The following is a 19,110-nucleotide window of genomic DNA, read 5'->3' as shown; positions in this document are numbered from 1 at the left end:
TTTGAGGACTCTGGGACTATACACATTGGAGTTTAGAAGGATGAGGGGGGATCTAATTGAAACTTTCAGAATACTGAATGGCCTGGACAAAGTGGATGTTGGGAAGATGCTTCCATTGGTAGGAGAGACTAGGACCCGAGGGCACTGCCTTAGAAGGGAAGACCTTTAGATCGGAGATAAAGAGAAACTCTTCAGCCAGAGCATGGTGAATCTATGGAATTCACTGCCACAGAAGGCTGTGGAGGCCAGGTCATTGAGTACATTTAAGATTGAGATGGATAGGTTCTTGATTATCAATGGGATCAAGGGTTACAGGGAAAAAGCAGGAGAATGGGGTTGAGGAACTTATCAGCCAAGACTGAATGGCAGAGCAGACTCAATGGGTCAAATGGCCTAATTTCTGCTCCTATGTCTTAAGGTCTTATAGTTCCATCCAAGTGAGAGTCCACCCTGTTGGACCATTGGAATAGAGGGGTTTTGTGCAATGAAAAGATTTATTACCATATCATTGGTGTTTTCTTGCCCATATCCAACTGGCTTACAACTGTGACAATAACAACCCATAGGTCTTTCAGATCTCGATGACACTCTATCCCCAACAGGGATGTGCCTCGGCTTATCTCAAAGCAATTGGCTGCAGTCAACCGGGGAAGGGCAAGGGAGAAACAGCATTTGGAAGACACAAAAATTGTACAGAGAAATGGAAGAGACAAGCAGCATTAGAATAAAAAGTCTTCAAAAATTCAGGGATCAGTGAGGGAAGACGCCAAGAAAATTTGTTTGATCTGACCAATTGAGGACCGCGGCTTGCTGTCACTAAGATTAACCTAGCTGTAAACTGGCCTTTTGTCGGTTGGTGTGCCTGACAGGTTAACCCCACAGTCAACTTGCCATAGAGTCATAGATATGTACGGCATGGAAGCAGACTCTTCGATCCAACTTGTCCATGCTGACCAGATATCCTAAAATAATCTCGTCCCATTTGCCAGCATTTGGCCCATATCCTTCTAAACCATTCCAATTCATGCACTCATCCAGATGCCTTTTAAATGTTGTAATTGTACCAGCATCCACTACTTCCTCTGGCAGCTCAGCAGTTTTTTGAGGAAGTGATGAAGTTGAGCGATGAGGGTAGGGCAGTGGATGTTGTCTACATGGACTTCAATAAGGCCTTTGACAAGGTCCCTCATGGCAGGCTGATACAGAAGGTAAAGTTGCATGGGGTCAGAGGTAAGCTTGTAAGATGGATAATAAAACTGGCTCGGTCATAGAATTCAGAGGGTAGCAGTGGGAGGGTGCACTTCTGAATGGAGGGCTGTGACTAGTGGCGTTCCTCAGGGATCAGTGTTGGGACCTTTGCTATTTGTAATATATAATGATTTGGAGGAAAATGTAACGAGTTTGATTAGTAAGTTTGCAGATGACACATTGGTTGGTGGAATTGCGGATCGCAATGAGGACTGTCAGGATACAGCAGGATATAGATTGGTTGGTGACTTGGGCAGAGAGATGGCAGATGGAGTTCACTCCAGAAAAATGTGAGGTAATGCATTTTGGAAGGTCTAATCCAGATGGAAAATATACAGTAAATGGCAGAACCCTTAAGAATACCGATAGGCAGAGGGATCTGGGTGTACAGGTACACAAGTCACAAAGTGGCAACGCAGGTGGAGAAGGTAGTCAACAAGGCATATGGCATGCTTGCCTTCATCGGCCGGGGCACTGAGTTGAAAAATTGGCAGGTAATGTTGCAGCTTTGTAGAACCTTAGTTAGGCCGCATTTGGAATATTATGTTCAATTCTTGTCGCCACACTACCAGAAGGATGTGGTGGCTTTGGAGAGGGTACAGAAAAGATTTACCAGGATGTTGCCAAGTATGGAAGGCATTAGCTATGAGGAGAGGTTGGAGAAACTTGGGTTGTTGTCACTGGAACGACAGAGGTTGAGGGGCGACCTGATAGAGGTCCACAAGATTATGAAGGGCATGGACAGAGTGGACAGTAAGAAGATTTTTCCCAGGGTGAAGAGTCAGTTACTAGGGGCATAGGTTTAAGGTGTGAGGGGCAAGGTTTTTTACACAGAGTGGTGGGTACCTGGAACTTGCTGTCAGGGGAGGTGGTGGAAGCAAACATGATAGTGACTTTTAAAGGGCATCTTGACAAATACATAGGATGGGACTTAGAGGGATACGGTTCCCGGAAGGGTTGAAGGTTTTACTTGTGACGGGCAGCACGTTGGTGCAGGCCTGGAGGGCCGAAGGACCTGTTCCTGTGCTGTAATTTTCTTTGTTCTCATTTCATACATCTTGGCTATTCACCCTATCTATGCCTCTCATGACTTGACTGAACTTATAGAAGTTCAGTCCTCATACTCCAACACTCCAGGGAAAATAACCCTAGTCTATTCAACCTCTTCATTTGGCTCAAACTCTCCAACCCTGGCAACATCCTTGTAAATCTTTTCTGAACCCTTTCAAGTTTCACAACACCTTTCCTATAGCAGGGAGAACAGAATTGAACACAGAATTCCGAAAGTGACCTGACCAATGTCCTGTACAGCATAACATGACTTCCCAACTCCTATACTCAATGCACTGCCCAATGAATGCACTTACCAAACACCTTCTTCACCACCTTGTCTACCTGCAACTCCATTTTCAAGGAACTATGCACCCCAAGGTCTCCTTGTTCGGCAACACTCCCCAGGACCTTAACATTAAGTGTATAAGTCCTGCCCTGATTCGCCCTACCAAAATGAAGCACCTCACAGTTATCTAAATTAAACTCCATCTACCACTCCTTGACCCATTTGCCCATCTGCTCAAGGTTCTGTTGTACTCTGTGGTAACTTTTTTTGCCGTCCACTATGCCACCAGTTTTAGTCTCATCTACAAGCTTACTAACCATACTTCCTACATTCATGTCCAAATCATTTATATGAATGGCAAAAAGCAGAAGACTCAGCACTGATCCTTGTGGCACACCACCGGTCACAGGCCTCCAGTCCGAAAAGCAACCCTCTACCACCACCACCCACTGTCTCCTATCTTTGAGCCAATTGCTGGTCACTGAGGCAGCCCACAATCAAACACACTCACTGCCCCTTTGCCTGTAGTGAATACAGAGCAGGGTGGGGTCCCTGCTGGGAGTTATCCCATGGTCTTGCTGCCCTCTCCCAACCTGAGGGCATAGCCTTTTAAAGATGACGGGTGTCCCAGAGGTGCTAATCCATGCCAGGATATCCTGGCAGTGGCAATTTATTCCGGGAATGGCGAGTGGTAGAATAGGGCTAGAGTTATACAAGAAGGTTGCCATAGAGACAGTGTGGGTAGTTAACGAGGCGAGTGATAAGATGCAGCAAGAAAAAGTGTGCCTACTAGATCTGGCCTTCTGCAAAACTGTCACTGAAGCCAAAAAGAAACTGAGATTGACCCCAGTGCTGCTCCCCAGTATATCTTAAACCCTCCTGGGATCAAACCTGTGCAGGGACAATGTGGACCAAGTCACTCAGCAGCCGATGGCTAAAGATTTGGAATGAAAAACTTTTTTTTTTCGGAAAAAAAAACTCGAGAGCACGATTTGAGACGGAGATAGAGAAAATAAAAATCACTCGAGGTCCGCTCCGAATTGAAGCTCTTGGTTTTTGTGAGGTTACCACTGAATTTCCTCCTCCCTCCGCCTCCTGTGACACTGTGACGGGCTCGGCTCGCTCAAAAGGAAATAGGAGCCGGACGATCCTTGAGCGACCGCAGCGATCGGATCGTTTTGAGTCGGTGCCGAGGACCGTGGGGCAGGGGAATGCAGAGCCGGGCGCTGAGCTCGGTCCTGGTGACAGGCGCGAACCGCGGCCTGGGCCTCGAGCTAGTCCACCAGCTGGCGAGGGCTGAACGGCCTCCCCGCTACCTGCTGGCCGGTTGCAGGGACCCCCAGAGCACACGAGCACGGGTCAGTGGTCCCCACTTCATCCTGCAGCTGATTGTTTACATGTCACTCTTTCTTTACTCCTGTCCTTTCAGCCAGTTGGCCGAGGACGTGATTTTTGTTTCATTTTTAAAACGCTTTGTTTACTCGATTAAAAGAAAATTACGAATCGATGGAAAGTATCGGAATTTATTGTCACGTTACGATAGGTAACAAATGTCCCGACAGATTTTTGAGCAGTATTACCGGTCTTTGTGTTGCCACAAAAGACTTCATTCGGTCGGACTGTGCAGTAAGTTTATTCAGTAAAACACCTTTCAGCATGAACCCATCAGCTGTTGGGCCCCACTTTAACATTCTCCAAGCTGTTTGGGAAAAGGAGACGGTGGATCTTGTTGGATGTTTCTCTGAGCACACTAACACAGTCGTTTGGCGAATTGCTTCATCACCAGAACTTTCAAACAAGCTCCAAAACCTAGCTTATCTGGTGGTGAGAAGAACATTTCTCGATATGTCCTTCCTGCACACCCAGAGTCTTACCACTCTGCCAACTGCTTTTGAAGCAGCCATGCAAGGGAAGACACTTCATTCACCTCCATGTCTCCGGAAAGAAATTTAGTATTTTTTGTTGAGATTCATTTCAAGCAGCTGAATGATGTAGGAATTATGCTTTATGATTTATTCCTAGGGATGCAAACTAATATTTAATATCCACTGCAGCTGGAAAACCACCAACTCAGTGAAATATGGTCTTTGGTATGCTGAAACTTGTTTGTTGTCCAGTGTTAATAATTTTGAGTGTCCCAGGCTGGCACATCCAAGGTCTGGGGCAGGTACCGTCCCAAGCTTTTTAGCCATTGTAAACAGAGGGATTGGAAACTGGCTAAAAGCCCTCAGGATGTGTGGTTAACATGTAATAACACGTAATTGACTTGGAAAATTGCCTAATGAAAAATTTGGTGAGTACCATATTGTATCAGAAGAAATTGATTTGGTGTGATCTTTGTATAATGTTAATTTTGAACAGCCATGCTGTATACTTCTATAAACTTTATGGATAAAGTATATTTTGGGAGGAGAATGAGCAAAATAATTTTTTTTCACCAAAGTTAGTGCAAATATGAAACATTCTCCTCAAAAACCCATAATGCTGCAAGTTGATGGATTCTTGGAAGATAAGTACGCCAAGACATAGAACAAAAGTGGATAAGTGGTGCTTCTGTATATAGATAAGCCATGATTTAGTTGAATGGTGGAACAGGCCCGGGGATCTGATTAACCCATTAATGTTTGTATGTAATAGCAACTTCAATTCACGAACAAACTTCATCACTTGGTCACAGACTACATTTGATGGTGGTGGTGGTGGTGGGGTGGTAGTGATTTTATCAAATAATGGGGCAGGCTCACAAGGCCCAGTAGCCTCTTCCTGCTCCTATTTCATATGTATTTCTTAACAGAGGATTTTCTACTAGAATATCTGTCTCTATTCTCCATAGGATCTCGTGAACCTGGCAAAGAGTTTCCCGAATATAAAAGTGCTTAAATTGGGTAAGTGGTTTATTGATGCTGTAGTGATTTTGATTAAGAATGTGTCATAAATTTTCCTACACTGAATTTTCTCACTGAAGGCTCCATCTTAATCATTTATTAATAAACATTTATATTTTTATATTTATAGATACACAAATGTATATCACCTATGTCAGCAAGCCAAATTTATACCTTGAACTTATTGATTTAATGTAAGCACATAATGAAATTCATGTCAGAGTCATAGAGTTTTTACAGTACAGAAAGAGGCCCTTCAGCCCAAAGTGTCTACACTTGTAATGGAACATCCATTTATTCTAATTCCATTTTCCAGCACTTGGTCCATAGCCTTGATGCTATGACATTTCAAATGTTCATCTAAATATACCTTAACTGTCTTGAGGGTTCACGTTTCTTTTAGGCAGTGAGTCCAGAATTGCACAACCCTCTGGGTGAAAAAATGTCTCCTCTTTGAATTCAATAAATATACATACTCGTACTAGTGGTACTAATGGTATTAATAGTTAGCTGAATTTATGACATTGGCTTTTTGGAGACAGGCAGTTTAAATTGATACTTAGCCCTGTAATGTTGGGATGAGTAAAGAGAACCATTTTAAAAGAGCATAGGTGAACAATTGCATATTTTTGACAAGTCAGGTACAGATATCTTAAAACCTTATTGTTCTTTTGTTCTTTTCCTGCCTCCCTTCAGACCCTGTCTCATCTCAGTTTGTCCTTGAGACCCATCCATTGATCTCTTGACACTACTCTCACTAAGCAGTTGACCATACAGTGTAGTTTCCTGGTCCTCGTGCTGGCTGATGTTGTTAGTGGTTCTCTCTCTTCAGTTACTCCTTGTAATTGCATGCTGATTGTGGACATTGACTGGTGATTCATTTGAGCCCCTTTTGAGCAACTGAAACTGGGGCTGTCAGGTTAATCGGTATATGCTTGCAATTTGCAACTCTGCAAGTAAACATAAAAGCATATAAAGATTGGCTCTTATTTTACTTTTATGAACTGACTTTCCAAAACAGAACATCGTAACAGAGAATGGTCTGAAAGTAAATGTTGAAAGCTAAGGAGAAAAAGACAGAAGTATAAACCCAATAGCCACTGTGGAAATAGTAGAAAGTAAGTGTAAATTGATAGATATGATTATGCTCTGTTGTCATTAAACTTGGTAGCCATGATGTGGAGGTGCCAGTGTTGGACTCGGGTGGATAAAGTCAGAAGTCTCACAATACCAGGTTATAGTCCAACAAGTTTATTTCACCTGACCGAGGAGCAGTGCCCCAAAAGCTTGTGATTTCAAATAAACCTGTTGGACTATAACCTGGTGTCGTGTGACTTCTGACTTTATCATTAGTCTTTTGAAATCTGTCAAGTTTAATGAGACAGGTTTACAGTAGTTTATTTTCCTGCTTACGCAAGGATAATAAGTCTTATTGCTGTCTGGAGTCTGAACCATATGACCAGTGAAAGAATTGCGTGGATATGAGGACACAGATTACTTACCTACCAAAGAGAAATTAACATTTGGTCTTGACATGTCATTTCCTGCAAGAAATAAAGTATCTCATGAGCTGGATGCCTGTCACTTGGAAACTGATCAAGATTTGGACCTTTTTTATTTTAGTTCCTTAATTGAAAGTTACAAAAACTGTATCTGTTAAATGCCCATGAAGTATTGTGTGTGATCAATAGATTTTGAGGAAGCAATGGTCATTCCGTTGAAGACTTGTCGCAGATTGTATGAAAGATTGATACTTAAATTTGGAGTTTCCAAGATTGGTATGATGTTTGAATTGCTGGATTGTGTTAAGGTGTCTCATTGACAGGTTCCTGAATCTAAATGGCATTCAGTTCTGATTTGGAGACCAGATTGGATTAGATGTCTGTTGCCTTGAAAATAATCCTGGGAAACCTTTTTTTCTTACAAGGTTCATGGAATAAATGGAACTTTGTACAGTGAGGCAAAGTGTAGAGCACATAAATGATTGCCAAATTTTGAATGTTCCAGATACTGAATGCTGCTGTCAGTTCATTAGGAAGGATTAATGAGTAATAGAATGGGAACTAAAGCACCTTTAGCAAATCTGGCTTCAGTGGCAGGAGGTAGCATTGAATCTGCAATAATAGACAAATAAATCCCACAAAAGTGCAAAGAACAGTTAATAGGTGCTTCAGGTGTGACCTGAAATATCATTAAGGAGTTCAAAAATTATGTTATGTAAAGAATACTGAGAAAGAGGATAGAAATAATGACAAATCTAAATAGATTGTACTGCTCATAAAGGAGTTTTAGTCCTCTGATGGTTTTATTCATTATGCACTTCTTTATGTGCGCAGATGCTTGAAAGTGACTAGATTCTGAGAGTATGTGGAACAAATTGGTTAACATGTTACACTGAGTCACTCAAGTATTGATGATCAATGCCAGATAAAGAAATATGAAGGTATAGCTGGTTTTAGATTTAATGATGACAATACATTGAGGGCACTAAGCAGATGTGAACTTTCAAGTCAATTAGCAGGTGTAAGCCTTGTTGTAAGTACTGATGTGGTATCTAATGGTGTTGTGTAAATGTTCTGTGAAAAAGCACAGATTAAACCTGATATGGTCCATGGTCTAACAAATTGATGACAAACAGGTATTAATGCATTAAATGAATGCTCCCGACAATTCACCAATGTTTTTTCTTTCTGTCCAAAGGGCGTGTGTAGATTATCACCTCCCAAATCCAAGCCAATCTTTTCTAGAACTCCTTAATTGAATCCATCCAATTGAGTTTCTGTGCTTGCGCGGTATTGAAACCACTCTTATCAAAGACAGAAATGACATCCTACTTAACCATGACAAATTTGAAGTGTCCCTGTCTGCTGCAGCTTTTGGCATGATTGACACTTGCAAACTCACTCAAGTATCATACAGTTGCACTCACCTGATACTGTTCTTATCTGCAGTAATACTCGGTTTTTGTCTGCCACAACTATTATGATTGATCAGTTTAAGGGGTGTGCGTGTTGGATTTATTTGGTGAGCAATGCCTGGAACATGTGGAGAACTTGTGTATGATGTACATGGGGTTGGCAGCAGTTGGTGGCGGGTGAGAGGAGTCGCTGGAAAACAAAACACTAGAAGGTAAAGATAGCTCAGTAACGAACTTATTCTGGCTGAAGCAATTGTTTCATGAGGTGTGAAAGGATAGCAGTAGGTGGATGGAGTTAAGCATTAGAAAATGACAGGGGTAATTATTTGATACAACTTATTAATCAAAATCTATTTATGTGGTAAAATTGAAGATGCACCAGTTTTGAATTAATTCACCTGACGACAATTTTTCTGGTGAATTAGAAGAAAACAAAGAAGTTAACAGTTTAAGCAGTCCAGAATTTCTATACAACCTAACTCTGGTAGGTATACCAACATACAAACTTAGACACAAAGCTCCTCCTATCTCTCATCTACACGGTGTCCCTCAGTCACATCACTGTCATTTTTCACTTGAACACTGAGGACACTCAGGTTTACCTCACCGCCACCTCTCGAATCTTCCACGGTCTAAATTATCAGGAATTTTCCCAATTTAGTATTGGGATGATTGGAGCCATTGTCTTCCATTCCTGCCATGAACTGTGTTCCCTAGCTACCACCTCCATCCAAGGCCCATGGCAACTGTCAGCAGCTGACCCATAACTGGATGGCTTGTACCTTCAACATCACATTTGACCCTGACCACACATCTACATCATCACCAAGGCTGCCTATTTCCATCTCTAATGTCAACTGACTGTGCCTCTGCCGGAGTCCACCTGCTGCTGAAAACCTCATCCATGCCTTTGCCGTCTTTAGACTAGACTATTCTAGTGTAACCGTAATCTACTGTCTGTAAACTTGAGTCTTCCAATACTCTGCTGCAAACCTGCCCCAAGTCTCATTCACCCGTGTTTGATGACATAGATTGTCACCCACTTTACAGTGTTGCTTTTAAAATTCTCATCTTGTTTTCATATCAGTCTTTGATCTCACAATTCTCTTTCTCTGTAATCTCCTCCAGCCCTACAACCTGCAATCTCTAGCTTTGGCTTCTTGAGCAGCTCCGATTTGAACCACTCCATCATTGGTGAACGTTCTGTAATTCCCTCTCTTAAGCTCTTCACCTCTCTAACTCTATCTTCCTTTAAGGTGCTCCTTTAAAACCTATTCATTGATCCATCTTTTGATCATCTGTCCTAATATTTCCAGTGTGGCTTGTTGTCAAATCTGCTAGGTAACGCTTCAGTGAAGTGACGTGGGTAATTATGTTAAGTACAAGTTTGTTGTAAATTCTATTAAATAACTCCTAAATATAGTTTGCACCAACGACTCCTTCAAAGCAACAAATTTGTTTTAAATTTTCATTTCGTGATTATATCACAAATGATGTGAAAATGTTTATCTGCAGTTAAATCAGCTTTTGGTGCTGTTTCATAAGTCACCTCGTTGTTCCTTTTAGTCTCATTGTAACTTTTGCAACAAAATTACAAAGTGCAGTCAGTCCAATTAAATAAAGAATTTACTGACTTATTACTTAGAAATTCATTCATTACTGAAGCCTTCTCACTGGTAAATACACATTTTCTATTCATCTGTTTAATCTCAGTCCCTTGCTTGAGCTAGAATTTTTAAAGTTAAAATGTTGCTTACCTTATTTGTTATCATCACTAACTATATTTAAGTAAAATATAAAGCTACTGAACCATACAGAACGGTAAGGTCCCATATTTGCCAACATGTATGAGTTTGCATGAGTATTTCTAGGCTGATGAGGGCATAATTAACTTGTTCTGTTGCTTTGAGATCTCATCTAGATATGCATGCATACAGACATCAGAGAGTAGGATCAGCTTGGCTGTGTCACCTGGAACATTTGTTTAGAGGCTTGTGCATTAATTATTGCTACTTGCTGGAAAACTGTAAATGACAAGTACTTCTGCCGTCATATATATGCAAGGCAGTAATATCTTTCAGCATTATTCAGCACAATTTAACTTAAATCTACATTCTTTAGATGTATTTCCCAAGCATTTAATTTGCAGAACAAAAGGATTGTTGGAAGTACTGTGTGTCTGTGTCATTTGTATTACATTGTGATGAGTTGCATTAAAAATGAGAAAATGCAACATCAATGTACAATTGAACCCTTTATTGTGTGATGTTTTAAAGATGTTGATGACTTTGGCAGCATTCAAGAGTGTGCTGCACAGATTGAGAAGATATTGGGAAACAATGGCCTAAATCTGCTCATAAATAATGCTGGAGTCAACTATGGTGGAGCTCTTAATGAAATTACTCCTGAATCAATGATGAACAGTTACAGAACCAATGTTGTTGGACCAATGATGGTAACCAAGGTAATGTAATGTTTTTGTATTTGTTCAAGTTATAAAGCCAAGACCTTACTTTTGACCTGAACTGTATGGTTATTCTTCCTTACAGAAAGTATTTTATAGCTAACCACAACTGTAGATAATACAATTGAATTCCTCACTTGCTTAATTATATGAAAAGTGTTAATCATTGAAATAGGTTATTTGGGTAGGGTGGATGGAGGTATACTGTAAGCTGGAGGTGTTGTCCCCGAAAGGTAAACAGCACCTTCCAAAGAGTGCCCCTTTCCCTCCTGCCATCTTAAAAACTTTTTTACTAAACTGGTTGCGTACTTTTCCCCAAAACCATGTTACTTAGTAACAAGACCTTTATTTATTTGCATGTGGTGGATAGATTGCTGACCTGAGCATCCACCCACACTGCTGTATGATGGGTGTGAGTTCAAGTGGGTGGTAGGATGATGGGTTGTCCCGTCTGATGGCCATCATTCCTCCCTCTCCCGTCACCACCACCACCACCTTGTGAAAATACATCCAGCACAGGCACATAATATCTAGCCCACTGGCTCCGTTCCCTTCTTTCCATGGGATGCTGCCAGAACTATTGGACCTTTTCGGCATTTTCTTTTTTAATTTCAGATTTTTAACATTCACATTTCTTTGCTTTTTTTCTCCTAAATTTCAGTAATATCAGTAAATATTGGTTTGGCAAATGCAAGGTGTCAATGTCTTTGCACTGAAAGGGACAGGCTTAGTTGAGAAAAAAAACTACTGTTTAAAAATGTGCAAAGCTTGTACCAATACACTGCAGAATCTACATATTTTAGATGTATTTTTCAAAAATTGTCTTGTTCTGTCATATCCCTTTAAAATTATTTTTGACTCATGGTAACGGAATTTACTGATGAGAAGAATTCAGCAGTGACAGTTGAAGTTATCATTTGTTTATCTTCATTCTTCATCATTATCATTTCACACTTCTGATCACATTGACTTGCTTTATAAAGTTTTTGAACTTAACCTGAAAGATAAGAGTAATTGGAATCGCACGCATGTTCACCTATGGTAATGTCCCATTATAAATTTTTTTCAAATGAAATCATTTTTCAGCAAACCAGTTCCAATTTCTACTTTGGGTATTCTCACTAATAAAGTTACTTTCTTTATTCTGCAGGTTTTGCTACCATCTTTGCAACAAGCAACTTGGCTGAATGATGAATTTAAAGCAGCAGTTATCAACATGTCCTCCATATTGGCCTCCATAGAGCTATTTGATAATAAAAGTGGGACTACATATGCCTACCGGGCCAGTAAGGTTAGTATACTCCAATTCACAGAAAATAAAAATGACGAGACAGTTATAAAAAGACTCTTCTTGTGTAAAGGAATTTATATGTTATCAGTTGTATTGAAAATGGTCGATATCTCTTTCTAGCCATGAAAAGAACATCTCTTTTGTCTGGGTGAGGTGATAGGTAGTAAGTGTCTTGCTTGGTTGTACTAATGAAGATAAAACTGTACTTGTTTCAGCCATTCTCAACATCCACTGCTCCCCGGTCAGATACAGTATGGTTTGATACAGAGTAAATCTTCTACTTTGCTCAACATGTCTGAACCTTAGTCTCAGTCTGGTAGCTTTTTCATTTTCCACACTAGCATCCTGTAGTTCCTTGAATGAAATTGCTAATTAAGAATTGTTGATATGATGGATCTCCTGTGGCTAGCTGCCCAAACGCATTTTGGAGACTTCATCTCATCAGCCTGGAAAAATTTCAGCCCTGGAAATAATAGGTCAGTATTAGAGTGAACCACTTGTCCTTGAAGCTGTTTTCTGAAAATGTTATCACATTACTGCAACAACTGAAAGTGTATGCAGGTAGATAGCCTGTAGCATTTAGCATATTCTAAGTAGGGGTATGGAGAACAGAAGCAGCAAGTAATGATATATGTGTACACAGCAATGGTTCGATCCAGGTTCAAGTACTGTTTAGATGTTTGATAATTCCATGATGGTATAGATATCAAAACTACAAATATAGCACACCAAAAATTTACCATAATATTGCCAGAAATTAGAAATTATGTAGACTTGACACACTAGGACAAGAACTATTGGCAGAAACAGTTGAAAGATTTAAATGGAGAGGCAAACAAACATTTGAAGCACAGGAAGAATGAGGACTATGGGAAGACTGCAGGGCAATAGGATTAATCTTGAAATGTTACTGCCATAGCCACAGTGACCCAAATTTTGCAGCAAATTTTGCAGTCAGCTATACAGCAAGGGTGGTCACTGCTGACTCTGAAGAAAGCTTTCATGTTAAATCTTCTGCCAAGTCAAGACAATGTCTTTACATTCGGTACGAATCATAATGAAATATTCACAGGCAGTAAAATAGGAAGTTAAAAACCTTCACTTGTCATCAAAGTTTCGGGTAGTTAAACAACTATTATTTGTGATTAGATAGAAGCTAAAATAAAGATGAAGAAGACTTTTTTCCTTTTTAAAGAAGTTCTTTGAAAATGTGAGGTCTTTGATCATCATGGAGAAATTTGACATTCCACACTTTAACTTTTCAGGGTCAGTAAAATGATTTTGAAGTAATTATCACGTTAATATGGTTAATTCTAACATGCTGTCTGAAACGGCCGAGCAAACCTCTCAATCTAAAGGCAATTAGCAATGGGCAACCTGACCAGTGATGTCCACGTGCCATTTTTTAAACAAAAGTTACATCTCATTCAACAAGTTGCAACTTTTTTGCGGATTGTTACAGTGAGACTAAGCATTAGGGTGGAAATTCTTGTTAATTCATAATTGTGTTGTAAATTGCACTACGCGGGAACCAGGTTAGTGCACTAATGGTGGACTGTAAACTGAGTGATATATAGACGATGCAGACATCCAGACACTTACATTCAGGCCTTTGAAATTGCTATAAATTCTAGTGAATAATGATGACAAATGCACAAATACTAACCTTTTTGCTATTAATACAGCAAAATTGGTGCAAATGAGCAACAGGGCCTAAAATCCTGCCGAATATGGTAGCACCATGGCACAGCGGTTAGCACTGCTGACTCGGTGCCAGGAATCCATGTTGAATTCCAGTCTTGAGTGACTGTGTGGAGTTTGTCCATTCCCCCCATCTCTGCGTGGGTTTCCACCAGGTACGTGGGTTTCCGCCAGGTACTTGGATTTCGTTCCACAGTCCAAAGATGTAGAGATTTGGTGGATTGACCATGCTAAATTACCCCGTAGTGTCCAGGGATATGTAAGCTAGGTGGATTAGCCATGGTAAATGTGGGGTTATGGGGATAGGATGGGGGTTTGAGTCTGAGTGGGACGTCCTTTGGAGGATCAGTGCAGACTTGATGAGCCAAATGGCCTACTGGAGGGGTTCTCTGATTCTATACTCCTAAGTTATGATCACTGATCTCTGAGGAAATTCATGGCTTATGATTCACTGAGACGGCTGTTGTTAATGTTGTTATTAACATTGTTGATTTCATGATTTTTTTTTTAAAAAACCAGACTGCATTGAATATGGTTACCAAGTGCTTGGCTAATGAACTAAAACCTCATGGAATCATCTGTGCTTCAATGCACCCTGGCTGGGTCCAAACAGAGATGGGTGGTGAAAAGGTAAAGGAAGTAAATAACTGAGATCAAGTCTCAAATTATAATCATCATATCTAATGGACTGCAACATGGAAGTTGCATCCTTTCTAAGTATTAGATCCCTTTTGTTTGGAAATTGCTATATCTAATTCTTGGATATCATTTTGTCACACTTACCTCTTTCTCTCCCTTACCTCAAATTTTATTCTAATATCTGGTGCCAAGAATTAACTCTGCATCTTTGTTTTTTTTCCCAAAAGTTGCTGCTTTTGTCTCTGCTGGTTGTGGATTATACTGAATCAGGAAAATCCAAAGGACTATGTTCTGTCCCTATCTGTATATTCCTTGAATGTTTTGGGGAAATTATCACTTTGTTACTACATCTTGTGTCATCATCCTCAGGCTGTTCTAGTGATGCCACAGTATGGGAGAAGGGGGAGAACAGTGACTCTGTTCATTTTAATCCAAGCTTTCCAGGGTCTGGCAACTTCAAACTGATTTGAAAGTTGATCCAGCGCTACCCACTCTTAGCAAAATAGATTCTGCCCCTCAGCTGTGATGTTTTCCTCATTGACAAACATTAATATCCTGTCTGACAACTACTCACTTTTAAATTTCTCCTCATTTTCACATTCCTCCATCCCCTGCCACTCACTATCACTGTAAAACATTAAGAAATTTATACTTTGTGTTTTATCCCTACATTAATTTTTTTTATGTAATTTCATCAGGCACCATTAACTAAAGAGGAAAGTGTTCGTGGAATTCTCCAAGTACTGTCGACGCTTTCAGCCAAAGATAGTGGATCGTTTCGAGACTGGAAAGGCCAGCATTTACCTTGGTGAAGAACAGCTTACTATGCAGTGAGATATTAGTTTCGCTGTTCAAATGAATAAAGGCTACAGAATATAACTTCAGAAGTTACTGATGTTCAACAGTACTGAAATGCTTTTGAAAATTACACTGTTTTTGATATATACATAATTTTTCACAAAATGATGGCTTAATAAAATTATTGCAAAATTGTTATTTTAAGTCATAGAATCATACAGCATGAAAGAGGCCCTTTGGCCCATCAATGTACCATTAAGTCTACTCTAGTTCCACTTTTCAGCACTCAGCTTGAATGTTATGACATTTAATCACATGAATAAATTGTGCATATTTGCTCTCTAACATTTCAATTCAATTAAATACTGAAGGATCTCCTGAAGTATTGTTCACATCTGTGGTGTATATTCTTTGAGTCAACAGGGAGTTGAATAGTCTGCAAGCACTGTTGGTGGCAAGGGCATAACGTATGATTTATAACAAGCCCACCAGTTAGGGGAATTGGGAGTCCAAGGGGAAGAGACAGCATGTAGGTTATTGCAGCAGAATGTTCCATTTGACATGGGGATATCAACTTAAGTGAGACTTATTAATTTCATAACCTGCATTATCTTTGAATATTAATGAAATAGTAATGTAGCTCTTCAACTTTTAATAGTGACTACTAAACAATAACTTTTCTTTAGAAAAAAATTGATCATTTCTAAACCATACAGAAATTATATTATACACGCCCATTTGGTTATGACTTGATATTATAACAGGAGAGATGTTGGTCAGGATAGACATAGTGAGGATAGGTTTTGTGTTGCATGTTGTTAAGTGGAGGGGTGTTTGGGGCAGCTGACTCCTGGAGAAGTCACCGAGGGATTATGTGTTTATAGAATTTTATTATACCATCAGGATCTGCCAATATGAAAGTCATTCTCCAATAGTTTACTCATCATTCAGATGGAAAACTGGGCTATGACAGCCACTGTTCAATTGGGCATCTGGTTGACCCATTGATTTAATAATGGCTGCATTGCTTTGTAGTCAAACAGCAACTTTTTGTTCTGCACTGCAAAAGAGTGAGGGGAATGAGGCATTGCCACAAAATAAAGGCATTGTGGTTGCTACCAGATGAGAAAACAAACCTCCATGATGCACTGCTGGTAACTGCAGATCAATAGTGTGGAAATTCTTGCTGTCTGAAATTATTGAGACCTTAGAATGGGGGAAAATAGTTAAAATGTGCATGAAACCCAGAACTGTACTCTCCTCCTGAATATTACAGGGGAAGGTGATGAAACTGCTTCAGCAAACAAGGTCAGTCATCTACTTCTCAGTCAACACAGACTGATTGCATCAATCAGGTCAGTCTGTCAAAGGACTTCAGAACTGCAGGGACCTTGGTTGCAACATGCAGTGAACTCACTCTGACAATTAGTTTTAAATTTCTTAGAAAGTGACAACTCTCCAACCTCTCTAGAGAAGCAGAGTCTCCTTATGGGTGGTTCTTTAGAAATATAGGAATGTTGTCCAGACACTGAAGGGCAAGAATTCAGTGAGTATGTCTTCCGTTTTCATTCCCTTCCAGATTTAGCTGTGTTTTCTCCTTCCTCATCTGGATGCTCCTCTTTCCGGTTGGAATTGACAATAATTCCTACAAAGAATATAATGTAATAAATGCATTAAGAGCTTTGAGTGAAGCAGTAAGTAGAAGTACTTAAATCATCCAATGAGAATAACTACCACAAATAGAAGCAATGAGAGCTTTCTGCAGCTTTACTCGGGCATCAGATGATTTCTAAAATATAAATGGTATTGGTGATTTCTTAAATTATATAGTGACTGTTAAATAAATAATTAGGCCATATTTTGTGTACAATAGTAACTAGCCAGAAGTTATAGTTCATGTAAGAGCAAACAATATACTAAGGCCCTATTTCAGAGATTAAAGAACAGGATTGCCAATGATAATCTGACCAATAAACTATTCAGTGCAGGATCAGTGAAATTGTGCAGGAACAGGTAAATGTGGTGAGAAGGTGAAGGAAAGGTTCAGATTTCTGGAGTAAGTATTGCAACAGTAGGAAAGCCAACAACTAAACAGCTGTGTTCAACAGAGAATCATAAAGAGACCTATTTATGCTTACTGTGTTCCCTGTTAGCTAGCCAATCTTCTGTTCTTGCCGATATGTTACATACCATACGCTATGAGCTCGTATTTTCCACAGTAACCTTTGATGGAATGTCTTATCAAATCTTTTGGTCCCAGTCGTCTAGGAAATCCAAAAAAATGCACTGATCAGTTCCTTTATCCAGAGTGTCTCTTATTTATTCAAAGCATGGCTGTAAGTTATTTAAACATGATTTCCCTATCACAAAACCATGAAGACGCTCCCTCATTACCTTGAATTTTTCCAGGTGGCCTGTTATAATGATTTGATAAATACTTCTATCATTTTTCTATGACAGATGTTAAGCTGACTGGCCTGTAGTTTCCTGCATTCTGGTTCCCTCCTTTTTTGGATAAACTTAGGAAGGACCTCAATACCTATTCTTAGACTGGTATTGTAGGTATCAATGTGTATCAGTACTTCCAGCCCACACTGTTTCCCCCTGCAGGGTATATTACACCTAGCTGTGACTGTTTGGCTCAAAAGCAAGAGCCTGCTTTAGAGGCTTTTGCTTCTATTCTCATCACCTTGGAGAGAGGAAAATCACATCTAATGATTTATGTTTTCTGTTGTGAAGACAGATAAAAAGGCCAGAATTTTTCAGGAAGCAGCAGGGAAGATGGTGGGATTCTGATTCTGCCCCGATCAGGGGCAGGGCCACCCGCACCTCTAATTTCCCTGATAACAGACAGCTACGTGATTTCAACACCCTTAAAAAAACATCACTTGGCAGTGCTGCTGTGTAACTGCAGTCTCTGAAGCAGTGTGGTTGCTTGGAGTGGCAGCTGGCCTCATTAGGCAGCAGCTTCAGGCAGAGCAGGCCACTGTTGCCCTAATGTGTAATGCACTGGAAAGCCCACCGGGTGACTGGTTAGGTGTCCAATAGGCACATGACGTGACAGACCTTTTCATTGGTGTTGATAACAGATGGTCATAACATTATGACATCCATACCCACCCTTTAACTCAAAATGGAAAATTCCAGCTAAAAGATTGTTCCAAGATTTCTACCATTTCCTCATTTATCCATAAAACAGATTGTAGGAATATACAGAGACAACAAGGTGCAGGGCTGGATGAACACAGCAGGCCAAGCAGCATCATAGGAGCAGAGAGGCTGACGTTTCGGGCCTAGACCCTTCATCAGAAAAGGGGGAGGGGAAGGGGGTTTTGAAATAAATAGGGAGAGAGTGGGAGGCGGATAGAAGAGGGATAGAGGAGAGGAAACAAACAGGTCGAAGAGGCGGGGATGGGGCCAGGAAAGGTGAGTGTAGGTAGGGAGTTAGGAAGGGGATAGGTCAGTCCAGGGAGGACGGACAGGTCAAGGGGGTGGGATGAGGTTGGTCGGTAGGAGATGGAGGTGCGGCTTGGGGTGGGAGGAGGGGATAGGTGGGAGGAAGAACAGGTTAGGGAGGCAGGGACGAGTTGGACTGGTTTTGGGATGCGGTGGGGGGAGGGGAGATTTTGAAACTTGTGAAATCCACATTGATACCATTGGGCTGCAGGGTTCCCAAGCGGAATATGAGTTGCTGTTCCTGCAACCTTCGGGTGGCATCGTTGTGGCACTGCAGGAGGCCCAGGATGGACATGTCGTCTGAGGAATGGGAGGGGGAGTTGAAATGGTTCGCGACTGGGAGGTGCAGTTGTTTGTTGCGAACCGAGCGTA

At 40.6% G+C, this 19,110-nt stretch overlaps 1 protein-coding gene across 1 annotated transcript; it reads left to right on the top strand.

The window, feature by feature from the left end:
• Positions 1 to 3,475: 3,475 nt before the first annotated feature.
• On the top strand, positions 3,476 to 15,676 carry LOC109922613 (C-factor-like). The gene is made up of 6 exons (XM_020522656.2): positions 3,476 to 3,945; positions 5,421 to 5,472; positions 10,666 to 10,853; positions 12,004 to 12,144; positions 14,365 to 14,475; positions 15,183 to 15,676. Exons 1-6 carry the CDS (start codon positions 3,799 to 3,801, stop codon positions 15,294 to 15,296), a joined length of 753 nt encoding a protein of 250 aa, XP_020378245.1. The 5' UTR covers positions 3,476 to 3,798; the 3' UTR covers positions 15,297 to 15,676.
• The last annotated feature ends 3,434 nt before the right edge of the window (positions 15,677 to 19,110 follow it).

The sequence above is a fragment of the Rhincodon typus genome, chromosome 24 (genome assembly GCF_021869965.1).
Source record: "Rhincodon typus isolate 14 chromosome 24, sRhiTyp1.1, whole genome shotgun sequence".
In the NCBI taxonomy this organism is placed as follows: domain Eukaryota; kingdom Metazoa; phylum Chordata; class Chondrichthyes; order Orectolobiformes; family Rhincodontidae; genus Rhincodon; species Rhincodon typus.
This window is presented reverse-complemented; position numbering and strand designations above follow the sequence as displayed.

Bases quoted from the DNA above. Each gene is read 5' to 3' on its own strand.
- LOC109922613 (XM_020522656.2), top strand. From the start codon at position 3,799: ATGCAGAGCCGGGCGCTGAGCTCGGTCCTGGTGACAGGCGCGAACCGC. The intron at 5,473-10,665 runs GTAAGTGGTTTA...GATGTTTTAAAG, and splicing joins TATAAAAGTGCTTAAATTGG to ATGTTGATGACTTTGGCAGC. The intron at 14,476-15,182 runs GTAAAGGAAGTA...TAATTTCATCAG, and splicing joins CAGAGATGGGTGGTGAAAAG to GCACCATTAACTAAAGAGGA.